The sequence below is a fragment of the Oncorhynchus mykiss genome, chromosome 26 (genome assembly GCF_013265735.2).
Source record: "Oncorhynchus mykiss isolate Arlee chromosome 26, USDA_OmykA_1.1, whole genome shotgun sequence".
NCBI classification, from domain to species: domain Eukaryota; kingdom Metazoa; phylum Chordata; class Actinopteri; order Salmoniformes; family Salmonidae; genus Oncorhynchus; species Oncorhynchus mykiss.
In genome coordinates, this window is record NC_048590.1 from 50,021,137 (window position 1) to 50,035,967 (window position 14,831).

The 14,831-nt window shown below is 41.6% G+C and overlaps 1 protein-coding gene across 1 annotated transcript; it reads right to left on the reverse strand.

The window, feature by feature from the left end:
- Positions 1–6,296: 6,296 nt before the first annotated feature.
- On the reverse strand, positions 6,297–13,976 carry LOC118944538 (cell surface glycoprotein 1-like). The gene is made up of 5 exons (XM_036964465.1): positions 13,771–13,976; positions 9,107–10,411; positions 8,167–8,229; positions 7,908–7,986; positions 6,297–7,800 (listed from the first exon to the last, which is right to left on the reverse strand). The coding sequence occupies exons 1-5, from the start codon at positions 13,856–13,858 to the stop codon at positions 7,620–7,622; spliced, it is 1,716 nt and encodes a 571-aa protein (XP_036820360.1). The 5' UTR covers positions 13,859–13,976; the 3' UTR covers positions 6,297–7,619.
- Between the last annotated feature and the right edge of the window lie 855 nt (positions 13,977–14,831).

Below are 14,831 nucleotides of genomic sequence, written 5' to 3' on the forward strand. Positions count from 1 at the left end.
CTCTGGACTTAACATCACTAAATGCCTCCAAATGCGGCTGCTGCGTATTTATAGACAGCCAACGACGCAAGGTGCATATGGACAGCATTAACAAGACATGTGCAGAGGCAGGAAGATAATTGAATGTGTTCCCTCCCCTGGCTGTAAGAGGACAAACACACCAACAATCAATATATTCTATATGTTTTTGTGTGTCTGTATATAACGTATACGTGCATTCGAGTGTGTGTGAATGTGTGTGTCAAAGAAAGAGTGAAAAAGAGAGAGAGAACAAAAGACAGAGTAAGAGATGGTAGAGAGAGAGAGTAAGAGATGGTAGAGAGAGAGAACAAAATACAGAGTAATAGATGGTAGGTAGAGGGAGTAAGAGATGGCAGAGAGTTAGAGAGAGTAAGAGATGGTAGAGAGAGTAAGAGATGGTAGAGAGAGTTAGAGAGAGTAAGAGATGGTAGAGAGAGTAAGAGATGGTAGGTAGAGGGAGTAAGAGATGGTGGAGAAATGGTAGAGGGAGAGTAGGAGATGGTAGAGGGAATATAGGCTTGTAAGCCGGTCGGCCCTGAAAGTCAGTGCTTTGTATTTCTATGCTAAACGACAACCTTGCCTTGTCAACCACAATCTGTTCAGTCAGTCAGCGTGATGATTACGACAATGTTAATTACAGTCAAATAATCCATATCAACAGAAAATTTGCCCTTCAATTTGGATTTGAAAAGTTCAGCTCCATCTCCAGCATGCTCATTTGTGACTCTGAAAGAAAGGAAGGCCGGTTCTCCCTTTATAAAGTTCTGTTTCTAATGTATGTCGTATCAACATGATAAATACAAAGACCAAAAAAGTAGCTTGCAATTACAGATAGGACTATTTGGAGCCAGGTGTGTGTGTGTGTCCAGCACTGCACTGTACAAACCTCTGTACCTGGACCAGTAAGGTTATATAACAACAAGACCATAACCTTGCAGTGGATGCTGGGTAGAATCTCAATAGGGAACTGATCTTTACAGCAGTACTGGGTCTCAGAAACACTCTGGACGGAACCTGTTGAAGAGCAGCGTTATCTTACATCTCCATGTTCAAAGTGCCTCCTTGCACTTTGTGGATATTACATATACTAGATCCAGGTAGATATTTAGGTGAAACATCCTAAACGAATATGATCTCCCAGAGGGTTCTGCTCAGGGTTTCTATAACGATAGGAAAACCATATGCAAATGTAGAACTACGTTGTGTGTCCTTTTACTTTGGGTGGTAGTCTACTAGTCTCACAGAGATATTAACTTTCCAATGTTAGGTTCTTATTTTTCAGAGTAAATAACCCACGGACACTAGAGAAGCTTTAACCAAGTTGAATTCTTCCCAAAGGTTCTGTACAGCTGTAATCAGACAACCCAACATTTGTCCCATCCAGGTATTTATATCCCACTTAAGACACTCCCTCTCTCCAATCCTTACAGTATATGCCCAACAGGAAGAAGGTAACCAGATAAGAAACCCTGATTACTGACCTCACCTCTCATTTGCTGACCGCAACCCCTCCTTCACCTAATCCACAGATGTCCATCTGTCTTCCCTATATCAACACTTCGCTCTCCTCTCCTCCATCAAACACATTCCACAGAGAACCCTTAACGTTCTCCTCTCCTCCATCAAACACATTCCACAGAGAACCCTTAACGTTCTCCTCTCCTCCATCAAACACATTCCACAGAGAACCCTTAACGTTCTCCTTTGATTCTATGCTTCTTCTCCATCATTTATTTAATGTCTCAATGTTCAAAATGTCGAATCCAACACCAATATACATATGGAATTGTTTGGTCTTTTTCAGGGAGACAGATGTAGTTAATACTCTTAATGCAGAAACAGAATGATCCAGAAAATGGGACTGGAAAGAGAGGAAAAATAAGAGAAAGAAGTGCTGTATTTTTCACCCATATGGACTGGTTGGTGTTATTTTATTGTTTGTTTTACAGTATCGTTGGTACTTTTGTTCTTAGGTTGACAAGATAAGAGGGAAAAGTCCAATTAAAGGTGTAGCTTTCTCAGAGTGGAATCAAGACGACAGGGGCAGGCATCAACAGAGCTTTGGTGCTGGCAGCTACTGTATGTATGTACGTTAGCTGAATATCAGGTTCAGGCAACATTTTATCAGGCAACCTATGCACCTATGCTAAATGCTCTTGAGTCTTGTCCAGACATGGCGGAACACTGTTAAACATCAGTGCTTCATACATTCACTTTAAATGTTTTCTGTCTCAGTTTGGCTTTTTCCTCTTTTTATTTTTCTATGAATACCAGTTGAAATGTACATGTAGACCCTCTTCTTCTGTCTATTTTCTATCCTGGATTTTCATTCAATGCACATATGTGTCCAAGAACGTGTTGGAACATTCTTCCTCATTGTTGTGTAATCTGTCTGATGTTGACTGTGTGAATGTGTGATTCTTGAATCTGTCTGATGTTGACTGTGTGAATGTGTGGTTCTAGAATCTGTCTGATGTTGACTGTGTGAATGTGTGATTCTTGAATCTGTCTGATGTTGACTGTGTGAATGTGTGGTTCTAGAATCTGTCTGATGTTGACTTTGTGAATGTGGGATTCTTGAATCTGTCTGATGTTGACTGTGTGAATGTGTGGGATTCTAGAATCTGTCTGATGTTGACTGTGTGAATGTGTGGTTCTAGAATCTGTCTGATTTTGACTGTGTGAATGTGTGGTTCTAGAATCTGTCTGATGTTGACTGTGTGAATGTGGGATTCTAGAATCTGTCTGATGTTGACTGTGTGAATGTGTGGTTCTAGAATCTGTCTAATGTTGACTGTGAATGTGTGGTTCTAGAATCTGTCTGATGTTGACTGTGTGAATGTGTGGTTCTAGAATCTGTCTGATGTTGACTGTGTGAATGTGTGGTTCTAGAATCTGTCTAATGTTGACTGTGAATGTGTGATTCTAGAATCTGTCTGATGTTGAATGTGTGTGAGTGAACTAAAGAAAGTATGAATTTAATTTGTCTAAAATGTAAAAAATGTAATTTTCTCTGTCAGACAAATGGACTAAAAGTGTGGTAAAGTGTTTTACTACTTCTTGTGTACATATAATTATGGAAACCAATAAATGTTGAAATGAAAAACGGATTGTTTCTTTCATGACGTATGGTCCCAGAGTAAAAAAGCAAGGTAGTAGTTGTTGTATTTAAACCCCAGTAGTTGTAGTTAGTTCATAGTTTAAAATGATCTGCAGTACACTTTATATGAACAGACGTGGAAATAGAAGGGAGAAACTACATTTGGGAACCATTTAGTGTTGCTGACTAATGAAGTGTTGTAATGGTTTAAAATGCATCCATTATACTGCAGCAGTCTAACACTAGAAGAACTCTGAGTGTTTAAAATGCATCCATTATACTGCAGCAGTAGCTATGCACTGAGCATCATACAGCTGTCTAACACTAGAAGAACTCTGAGTGTTTAAAATGCTTCCATTATACTGCAGCAGTCTAACACTAGAAGAACTCTGAGTGTTTAAAATGCATCCATTATACTGCAGCAGTCTAACACTAGAAGAACTCTGAGTGTTTAAAATGCATCCATTATACTGCAGCAGTAGCTATGCACTGAGCATCATACAGCTGTCTAACACTAGAAGAACTCTGAGTGTTTAAAATGCTTCCATTATACTGCAGCAGTCTAACACTAGAAGAACTCTGAGTGTTTAAAATGCATCCATTATACTGCAGCAGTAGCTATGCACTGACCATCATACAGCTGTCTAACACTAGAAGAACTCTGAGTGTTTAAAATGCTTCCATTATACTGCAGCAGTCTAACACTAGAAGAACTCTGAGTGTTTAAAATGCTTCCATTATACTGCAGCAGTCTAACACTAGAAGAACTCTGAGTGTTTAAAATGCATCCATTATACTGCAGCAGTAGCTATGCACTGAGCATCATACAGCTGTCTAACACTAGAAGAACTCTGAGTGTTTAAAATGCTTCCATTATACTGCAGCAGTAGCTATGCACTGACCATCATACAGCTGTCTAACACTAGAAGAACTCTGAGTGTTTAAAATGCTTCCATTATACTGCAGCAGTCTAACACTAGAAGAACTCTGAGTGTTTAAAATGCTTCCATTATACTGCAGCAGTAGCTATGCACTGAGCATCATACAGCTGTCTAACACTAGAAGAACACTGAGTGTTTAAAATGCTTCCATTATACTGCAGCAGTCTAACACTAGAAGAACACTGAGTGTTTAAAATGCTTCCATTATACTGCAGCAGTAGCTATGCACTGAGCATCATACAGCTGTCTAACACTAGAAGAACTCTGAGTGTTTAAAATGCTTCCATTATACTGCAGCAGTAGCTATGCACTGAGCATCATACAGCTGTCTAACACTAGAAGAACTCTGAGTGTTTAAAATGCTTCCATTATACTGCAGCAGTAGCTATGCACTGAGCATCATACAGCTGTCTAACACTAGAAGAACTCTGAGTGTTTAAAATGCTTCCATTATACTGCAGCAGTAGCTATGCACTGAGCATCACACAGCTGTCTAACACTAGAAGAACTCTGAGTGTTTAAAATGCTTCCATTATACTGCAGCAGTAGCTATGCACTGAGCATCATACAGCTGTCTAACACTAGAAGAACTCTGAGTGTTTAAAATGCTTCCATTATACTGCAGCAGTAGCTATGCACTGAGCATCATACAGCTGTCTAACACTAGAAGAACTCTGAGTGTTTAAAATGCTTCCATTATACTGCAGCAGTAGCTATGCACTGAGCATCATACAGCTGTCTAACACTAGAAGAACACTGAGTGTTTAAAATGCTTCCATTATACTGCAGCAGTAGCTATGCACTGAGCATCATACAGCTGTCTAACACTAGAAGAACACTGAGTGTTTAAAATGCTTCCATTATACTGCAGCAGTAGCTATGCACTGAGCATCATACAGCTGTCTAACACTAGAAGAACTCTGAGTGTTTAAAATGCTTCCATTATACTGCAGCAGTAGCTATGCACTGAGCATCATACAGCTGTCTAACACTAGAAGAACACTGAGTGTTTAAAATGCTTCCATTATACTGCAGCAGTAGCTATGCACTGACCATCATACAGCTGTCTAACACTAGAAGAACTCTGAGTGTTTAAAATGCTTCCATTATACTGCAGCAGTCTAACACTAGAAGAACACTGAGTGTTTAAAATGCATCCATTATACTGCAGCAGTAGCTATGCCCTGAGCATCATACAGCTGTCTAACACTAGAAGAACTCTGAGTGTTTAAAATGCTTCCATTATACTGCAGCAGTAGCTATGCCCTGAGCATCACACAGCTGTCTAACACTAGAAGAACTCTGAGTGTTTAAAATGCTTCCATTATACTGCAGCAGTAGCTATGCACTGAGCATCACACAGCTGTCTAACACTAGAAGAACTCTGAGTGTTTAAAATGCTTCCATTATACTGCAGCAGTAGCTATGCACTGAGCATCATACAGCTGTCTAACACTAGAAGAACTCTGAGTGTTTAAAATGCTTCCATTATACTGCAGCAGTAGCTATGCACTGAGCATCATACAGCTGTCTAACACTAGAAGAACTCTGAGTGTTTAAAATGCTTCCATTATACTGCAGCAGTAGCTATGCCCTGAGCATCATACAGCTGTCTAACACTAGAAGAACTCTGAGTGTTTAAAATGCTTCCATTATACTGCAGCAGTCTAACACTAGAAGAACTCTGAGTGTTTAAAATGCTTCCATTATACTGCAGCAGTAGCTATGCACTGACCATCATACAGCTGTCTAACACTAGAAGAACTCTGAGTGTTTAAAATGCTTCCATTATACTGCAGCAGTCTAACACTAGAAGAACACTGAGTGTTTAAAATGCTTCCATTATACTGCAGCAGTCTAACACTAGAAGAACTCTGAGTGTTTAAAATGCATCCATTATACTGCAGCAGTAGCTATGCCCTGAGCATCATACAGCTGTCTAACACTAGAAGAACTCTGAGTGTTTAAAATGCTTCCATTATACTGCAGCAGTCTAACACTAGAAGAACTCTGAGTGTTTAAAATGCTTCCATTATACTGCAGCAGTCTAACACTAGAAGAACTCTGAGTGTTTAAAATGCATCCATTATACTGCAGCAGTAGCTATGCCCTGAGCATCATACAGCTGTCTAACACTAGAAGAACTCTGAGTGTTTAAAATGCTTCCATTATACTGCAGCAGTCTAACACTAGAAGAACTCTGAGTGTTTAAAATGCTTCCATTATACTGCAGCAGTCTAACACTAGAAGAACTCTGAGTGTTTAAAACGAATACATATGAAGTATAAAGTGTATTATACTTACTATAACTCACATACCGGCATTCATCTGAACAATACGTAATGCCACAGTCAGCAGGATTTTACCCCCAGGGGAAATGTAGTGAAAAGCAGGGCTCTAAGTAGGTTGGTAGTCAGTCTTTCTACTATACTTGACTTATTCTGGCTGTGTAGCACTTATGTGAGTCCCTGAGTGTATGTGTCACTATGAAACATCTAGAAAGACATTATTTTATATTCTGTATGGATTCTGTATTTTCTTTTACAGGATGATCAAAAACATGTACACAAATAAGATTTGTTGATAAAAAATAGTGCAATATCAAAACAAAAATAACACCACCAACAACAACAACAACAACAATAACAATAACAACAACAACAACAACAACAACACTGGTCGGTGAGTGAGAATTAGAAATTCAGTATGACCTTGTTTTCTTTTTTTCTATCAATGGTTCTGACAGTGTTTGCAACTTTGATAATATACATAATGTCAACAGAGATATTGCAACGTGTTTATCCATGGCCCATCGGAACAGGTGTTTACCAATCTGACTTATCTGGGCTACCAAAGGTCAAAGGGACAGCTACAGATGTAGGGTCTTAATTTGATCACCCGGTTGTTGCAGCAAATTTCCTGCAAGGTAGGAAATGCAAACTTGTAGTTATTCAAAGTTTAAAAAGAGTTCTAAAGTTTGTAATTTCCACTTAAAAATGTCAGACTTGATTTGCCGTAAGTACAAAAATGCATTATCAACCCCTACAAAAATGTCCATTAATTATAAACCACACAATCATTCACATTTCCAGTTGCTGCAGGATTCTTTCCCTGCTGTGAGAAATGTTTCCATGACATAGACTGACCAGGTGAATCCAGGTGAAAGCCGTGATCCCTTATTGATGTCACTTGTTAAATTCACTTCAATCAGTGTAGAAGAAGGGGAGGAGACTGGATTGTGCTTTGAGACAATTGAGACATGGATTGTGTATGTGAGCCATTCAGAGGGTGAATGGGCAAGACAAAATATTTAAGTGCCTTTGAACAGGGTAGGTGCCAGGTGCACCCGTTTGTGTCAAGAACTACAACGCTGCTGGGTTTTTCACACTCAACAGTTTCCTGTGTGTGTCAAGAATGGGGGGGAGTCCACCCACTATGCCACCCATTATGCCACCCATTATGCAACCATTGACTAGAATGGGGAGACCCGTTCCATTCTATTTCTAAGGTGTCCATTGTTCTTATTTTGTTCCCGTTCTGCATCTCCTTGGCCCGTCTCAGTCCAGCGGCTCTTTCTCTGGGAGGTCCTCCAGAAGTATAACAGTGTACTCTCCAGCGTGGATGTTTTCCCTCGGCCTCTCTTTAGACAGAAACCTCTCCATTTCCCGCTCCGCCTTCTCATCTCCTGAGCTCGCGTTGGCGACCTTCTTCTCAGATGCCTGGGCCGGTGCATTCCACCTGCAAGATGATTTGACATGGTTTAATTCCATGGTTTGTAACTAAGTGACATGTTTCAATCTCATGAACATATTTTCCTGGATGGGTTTGAAAGTGGTGGATTTTACCTGTCTCTGGTACCTATGGCGACACAGATTACGACCAAGACCGCCACGCCCGCGACGAAGGCAACGATGATCAACCAACCTGGAGGAGGAGGAGAAGAAGACGAAGCAGACAGTGAGGGGAAGTGACCGTGTCTACTGGGTCCTCTAGTACGTTCACAAAACATTGTCTTCAAATTTAAACTGCACAAAGGAGCAGAACGTTCCCTGATGTATCAGTAGAATATCTTGTTAGCTGGGCGTGTATGATTCAGGAACTGACCCGATGTATATGAATCATGTTGTCTGGATGGGGTTGGTTTTACAGCAGCTGCATCATGAAGAACTGTGGAAATAGAGATAGATTAACTACAATTCACACTCAAAGAGATGTGTTCAATAGTAACAAAACAGTTATGTTCTCATTAGAGCAGGTGCCAGAGAGCTGACTATTACGACAATGGACATGCCCTATCCCACTCTGCTAACAGATACAATGGACATGCCCTATCCCACTCTGCTAACAGATACAATGGACATGTCCTATCCCACTCTGCTAACAGATACAATGGACATGTCCTATCCCACTCTGCTAACAGATACAATGGACATGTCCTATCCCACTCTGCTAACAGATACAACAGACATGTCCTATCCCACTCTGCTAACAGATACAATGGACATGTCCTATCCCACTCTGCTAACAGATACAATGGACATGTCCTATCCCACTCTGCTAACAGATACAATGGACATGTCCTATCCCACTCTGCTAACAGATACAATGGACATGTCCTATCCCACTCTGCTAACAGATACAATGGACATGTCCTAGCCCACTCTGCTAACAGATACAATGGACATGTCCTATCCCACTCTGCTAACAGATACAATGGACATGTCCTAGCCCACTCTGCTAACAGATACAATGGACATGTCCTATCCCACTCTGCTAACAGATACAATGGACATGTCCTATCCCACTCTGCTAACAGATACAATGGACATGCCCTAGCCCACTCTGCTAACAGATACAATGGGATGTATTCAGACTGGACCACCCAATACCTTTGTGCAAGCCTTCCATTGACATCAATGAATGATTTACACAGAAGTATGAGTAAAGTACAAGGATCTCAATGCTGAATGCCACCCATTATGAACACAAGAGCTTTGAAGGGACAGAATATTAGTACACTTCTCCTGGATAAGCAGTACTGTACCTGTAGAGGAATCCACTGCCGGTTCCTCCTTTGGTAGAGCAAGCCTATTGCTGCCTTGAATTATTGTCTTTGTTTCAATGAATGGCTTATCAACTAGGGAGTTGTATGTTTGGTCCTCCTCGCCAGCAGGGGCTGCTACTGTGGTGCTACTCTGAGGCAGGAATCCCGACCCTGACCCTTCGATGTCTGAATTCATCCTGACTGTTGTAGGTGCAGCAGAACTGGTGGTTGGGGTGAAGGCCAGCTCTGTATTCATCTTTGCAGCCCCGCCTTCCTCCAAGCCTGTCATACTGGTTAGGTTAGAACTAGGTGTATGGCTGGTGCCTGAACTTTGGCTAGGTCTGGAGGTGGTACTAAAGCTTGGATCAAGGCTAAGAGGTAACAGGTCTTCTTCTTCAAACTCTGAGATGGGACTATGGCTGGGACTGGGATCCGGTACACGACTAGGGCTGGCGACAAAGTTTGGTCTGAATTTATCATCCTGAAACTCCTCTAGCTCTGTTCTGGTGCTAGCATCATGAGTTGGATAAGGACTGGGACTGGGGTTAGCATCAAGGATTGCGTTAACATCTTCCAAATCCATCTGAAAATCAGTGGTGGGGTTAAACTCTGCTGTGGGGACAAACTCTACTGTGGGGACAAACTCTACTGTGGGGACAACCTCTGCTGTGGGGACAAACTCTGCTGTGGGGACAAACTCTACTGTGGGGACAAACTCTGCTGTGGGGACAAACTCTACTGTGGGGACAAACTCTGCTGTGGGGACAAACTCTACTGTGGGGACAAACTCTACTGTGGGGACAACCTCTACTGTGGGGACAACCTCTACTGTGGGGCTTTCAGTATCCAGGATAATTTCATCTTCCTCTGGTGAATCAGGTCTATCACTTGGACTGGAATCATAGTCGTACTTTTCATAATTGTCCTCTGTGTTGCTTTGACTGGGGCGAGGAGTTGGACTGGGGCGAGGAGTTGGACTGGGGCGGAGGTTAAAGCTAGGTTTAAGGTTGGCGTCAAACAGCTCCCCTTCATCGTCTTGTCCTGAAGTGGGGTGTTTCATACTTCCCTCTGTAGTGCTGCCCTCTGTCTCATCTGTGCTGCCCTCCTCTGGGTCAAAGGTGGGCAGCTGGTCTTCCGGGTCAGATGTCACAGGGTCAGGGGTCACCAAATGATCAAGGTCCACTGTTTCGTCACTGCTGGATGTTCCATTTGTGGCATCCGGGGGACCCACTACAAGCTTCTTGAAGATCTTGAAAGTTTCCCCAAGAAAATCCCCAGCAGCCAGAGCGGGAAGTTCTGTCGAGGCTGTGCCAAAGGGAAGAAAAGACCTCAGCTCAATGATTACCTACTAACATCATGTCCTGACCTTTACAGTAGAGGAAAATTACTGAGCTTTGATGTCTTTGCATGACAAAGGAAGGCCTGGGAGTATCGTGGCCTTTCAGGCTCCTCCCTGGAGTACCTGTGTGAACCTGTCGTGTTTTGACTCACCATACAGGAAACATGATTATTAACTGGGATGACTAATCGTCTGCCTTTGTGTTTGACAGAGGCAGTTTCATCAAATCATTTGGTTTTATTCAACCGCAAAATCAACACACCCAAGCCTTTAAATAAACAATGTCTTGGCTTGTCTCTTTTCCCTGTTCTGTTGCCATAATTAGTCAACAGTGCTACTTCAAAAGAGTTTAGGATAGGCTTTGAAGAGGTGCCCAAATGTTATGCCCCAACAGAGGCTTTCACGTGAATAAGATGTTCATATATCTTATTCCTGCAAGAGGGCGTGCTAGGGAGCTAACCAGGGATACACTCTTAGCAGTGAAGATGCCTGGAAGAACCTTTTGGGTTGTCACACCGGCAGGACCTTTCCAGCTCAACAAGGTTATTGGAACCCCACCGGAACCTTTTTTGTGATGGGAGGGGTTCCATTTTGAACCTTTTTAATAATATATTGTAGAGGTGGCAGCCTATGAGGAGACTAGAGGTGTGGATTATTGGAAGTGTGGCTTTCAGATCATTTTTTGGGGGGCACCCGATAGAGTAAATGTCATTCCTATTCACCATGTTCAGCTTGTACACTGCAAATTTCAACGTTTCTTCAATATTTATGCATATGGCATATTCTAATATAATATGAACAATATAAACATTGCTGATTAAATATAGTAATAAAGTAGTAACTATTCCAACTTTGCAATTTTCATAGGCTCTTGACTGAGGAAGTCATTCACCTCTGTAAGCTTCCTTGAACAACAGAACAGATGAACAGGAAGGACATTTACTCAAACCGGTGACCCAACAAGATATATCTTAAAGCCACACCCCTAATAAGCCACGCCTCCACTCCAGGGTTCCTCCTGGAACCTGTTGCTACATTGAAACGTTAAAGGTTCCACCAAGAACCCCTCAACTAAACAAAGGTGCACATATGAGCCATTGACTAGCAATGGTTCCTTGAGAAACTCAGGGGATCCTTGAGGATCTCCTGGGTTCCTCAAGTCACCACTAATTCTAAGTGTGTACTGTGGCGAGAGGGGCTACTAGGGAGCTGACCAGGGATACTGTTGCCCAATCCCAAACTTATCTCTGACCCCTTTCCTTAGGTATTTGTTGAATCCTCCAAAGCAGCTTAACTGTTTTATGGAATGTTGAGTGTCATTAAATACCGTTTTCAAACAAAAGGAGAAGTAACTGCTCTTATCTTTGACATTGTTCTTAAAATTTGACACCAAATACATTATCCTTTACGTCAAGCAATCTCAGGCCTCCATTTCTAACACACTTGTGAACAGTTTTACCTGTATGAGGTTTCTCCCTGTCCAATAACAGTTTCACCTGTATGAGGTTTCTCCCTGTCCAATAACAGTGTTACCTGTATGAGGTTTCTCCCTGTCCAATAACAGTTTCACCTGTATGAGGTTTCTCCCTGTCCAATAACAGTGTTACCTGTACGAGGTTTCTCCCTGTTCAATAACAGTGTTACCTGTATGAGGTTTCTCCCTGTCCAATAACAGTGTTATCTGTATGAGGTTTCTCCCTGTCCAATAACAGTGTTACCTGTATGAGGTTTCTCCCTGTCCAATAACAGTGTTACCTGTATGAGGTTTCTCCCTGTCCAATAACAGTGTTACCTGTACGAGGTTTCTCCCTGTCCAATAACAGTGTTACCTGTATGAGGTTTCTCCCTGTTCAATAACAGTGTTACCTGTATGAGGTTTCTCCCTGTCCAATAACAGTGTTACCTGTACGAGGTTTCTCCCTGTCCAATAACAGTGTTACCTGTATGAGGTTTCTCCCTTCTCACCCAAGCTTGTATGAACCTCACCAAAGCACTTTGGATATGCACATTAATGCACCTGTTGGAACAGCTCAGCAATTGCTACAAAGACTGCTGTGTGTCTGTCTACGTGGGGAGGGGGAAGGGGGAGGGAAGGGGGACTTAGGCACTAAACATGTAAAGAATAGGTCCCCCAGATTTCACTGAGCTAGAGTACAGGTAGGTTTGAAACACAATGAGGCTCTCCGGTGAAGTAGAAAAGTGCAGACTCATCAGACGAGGATAGGATTACTTGAATTCCATAAGCCTGTGTTCAGATACAACAGGAGGTCTTAGACAGTGACCCATTTTACTTGGCTGCACAATCAATGGCCAGCTGGGGATGTTTTAAAAACCCTGATTAATACACAACCAATGGCCAGCTGGGGATGTGTTAATAACCCTGATTAATACACAACCAATGGCCAGCTGGGGATGTGTTAATAACCCAGATTAATACACAACCAATGGCCAGCTGGGGATGCCTTAATAACTCAGATTAATACACAACCAATGGCCAGCTGGGGATGTGTTAATAACCCTGATTAATACACAACCAATGGCCAGCTGGGGATGTGTTAATAACCCAGATTAATACACAACCAATGGCCAGCTGGGGATGCCTTAATAACTCAGATTAATACACAACCAATGGCCAGCTGGGGATGCCTTAATAACCCAGATTAATACACAACCAATGGCCAGCTGGGGATGCCTTAATAACCCTGATTATTGTCTCCTCAAGTCCAGTTATACAAAATACAGTCAGGTCCATAATTATTGACATCGTTGATAAAGACAAGCAAGAAAGACTGTATAAAATAAATAATATAAATACTGAGCTATATGCTCCCAAAAGTTTTTAAATTATTTTGTTTTATACTAACACAATGACTCAAAGAAATATATTTTGTTCAAGAAAGTTAAAAAAAGAGATATACTGTACTGAAGCAAATTGGACTGTACTGTACCATGCTGAATAAAACTCCATTGAACTGTACTGTACTGTTCTGAATTAAACTCCATTGTACTGTACCATGCTGTCCAAACTTGTGGAACATAGATGTCTTTTCAGTGTCTGGAAAATAAGGCTTCTAGGTGTCTTTTCAACGTAATTTAGCTTACTGGGTATGTTGTTACAATGGGGATGGTTATCAGACTGTGACAAGCAACCCCAACAACCCCCAATAATATCTGATCTTGTTTAATGTGAACACAATTTCTCATGCATTTTTACTTTTGGATGGCCCTGGGAATTGAGCCCACAACCCTGGCTTTGCAAGCACCATACACTACCAACTGAGCCAAAGAGCAGGGTTTCCTGGGACAGTAATAAATTGTTACTCACCAGGAACAGGGTCGGACTGAACAGGTGCCAGAAGTCCGAAAATAACCCCAAGCAGTAGAGTCCACATCCTGAGATCAGAGATAGGCATCGAGGGAGAGATGAGAGAATGTGTACTGCTGTGCTCTGTGGTTCAGTTCCCAAGAAGGCTGGCTTGTTTTCCTAGGAGTGTCTGTGGGATGACTGAACTGCTTTGAAGGGTGTAGCTCAACTTTTTTTATACTGAGATGCGAGTCACAATCAGTGCATCATCGATAGCTAGTGACAGTCGATTGGTTGGCGGAGGTGGGCTAGAACACAGAACACACCCTCTCTTTCAAAAACTCTCCCTCTCTGGCTTTCTCCCTCTATCTCTTTCTTACACACACACACACACACACACACACACTCTCTCTCTCTCTCTCTCTCTCTCTCTAACTATCCATATCCCTCTATCTCACATTACCAATAGGTCACTTTTTTATTTTTTCATCCAACCATATTGATCATGACCAAATATTTAGGAACAGATTGTCATTTCATGGAGTCTGTGAAGGATGAAACCACATGGAAAAAGTGGTAAGCAAGTTAGATTTTTAAAAAATAATAATTTTCACCAAGTCAAATGAATGTATTAATAGGTTTCATGATGCTCGTATCTAAACCAAAGTAGATCGTTTTAAGATTGTTTTACAGATCTTCATTTGATCACGCTGTTTCAGGAGAACTTTCCTGCAATGAAAGGACATTTAAAAAGTGGAGTGTATTTGAGGTTTAAAAAGGCTTCTGAAGTTTGTCATTTAAACTTTTACATTTCAGACTTGATTTCCCCTTATAAAAAAATGTATCAACAGCTGCAAAAATGTCCATTAATTATAATCACTTTTTCTGTTGCTGCAAGATTATTTTCCTGCTGTAGAAAACTGGCTCAAATATGAGGTCCTAAATCTAGCAGGAAAGTGCATCCTTGTAGCTGTGTGGATTAACATGCCTCGGGGTAAGTTGAGCCAATAGCCACCACTACCCATACAAATGATGATTCTATTTTGTTGATTACATTTGGTCAGTTTTATGCATAGTGTTTT

Coding starts and splice junctions, on each gene's coding strand:
- LOC118944538 (XM_036964465.1), bottom strand. CDS start 13,858: ATGCCTATCTCTGATCTCAGGATGTGGACTCTACTGCTTGGGGTTATT. Junction 10,412..13,770: donor TCAGTCCGACCCTGTTCCTG/GTGAGTAACAAT, acceptor CCTTTGGCACAG/CCTCGACAGAACTTCCCGCT. Junction 7,987..8,166: donor ACATGATTCATATACATCGG/GTCAGTTCCTGA, acceptor CTCCTCCTCCAG/GTTGGTTGATCATCGTTGCC.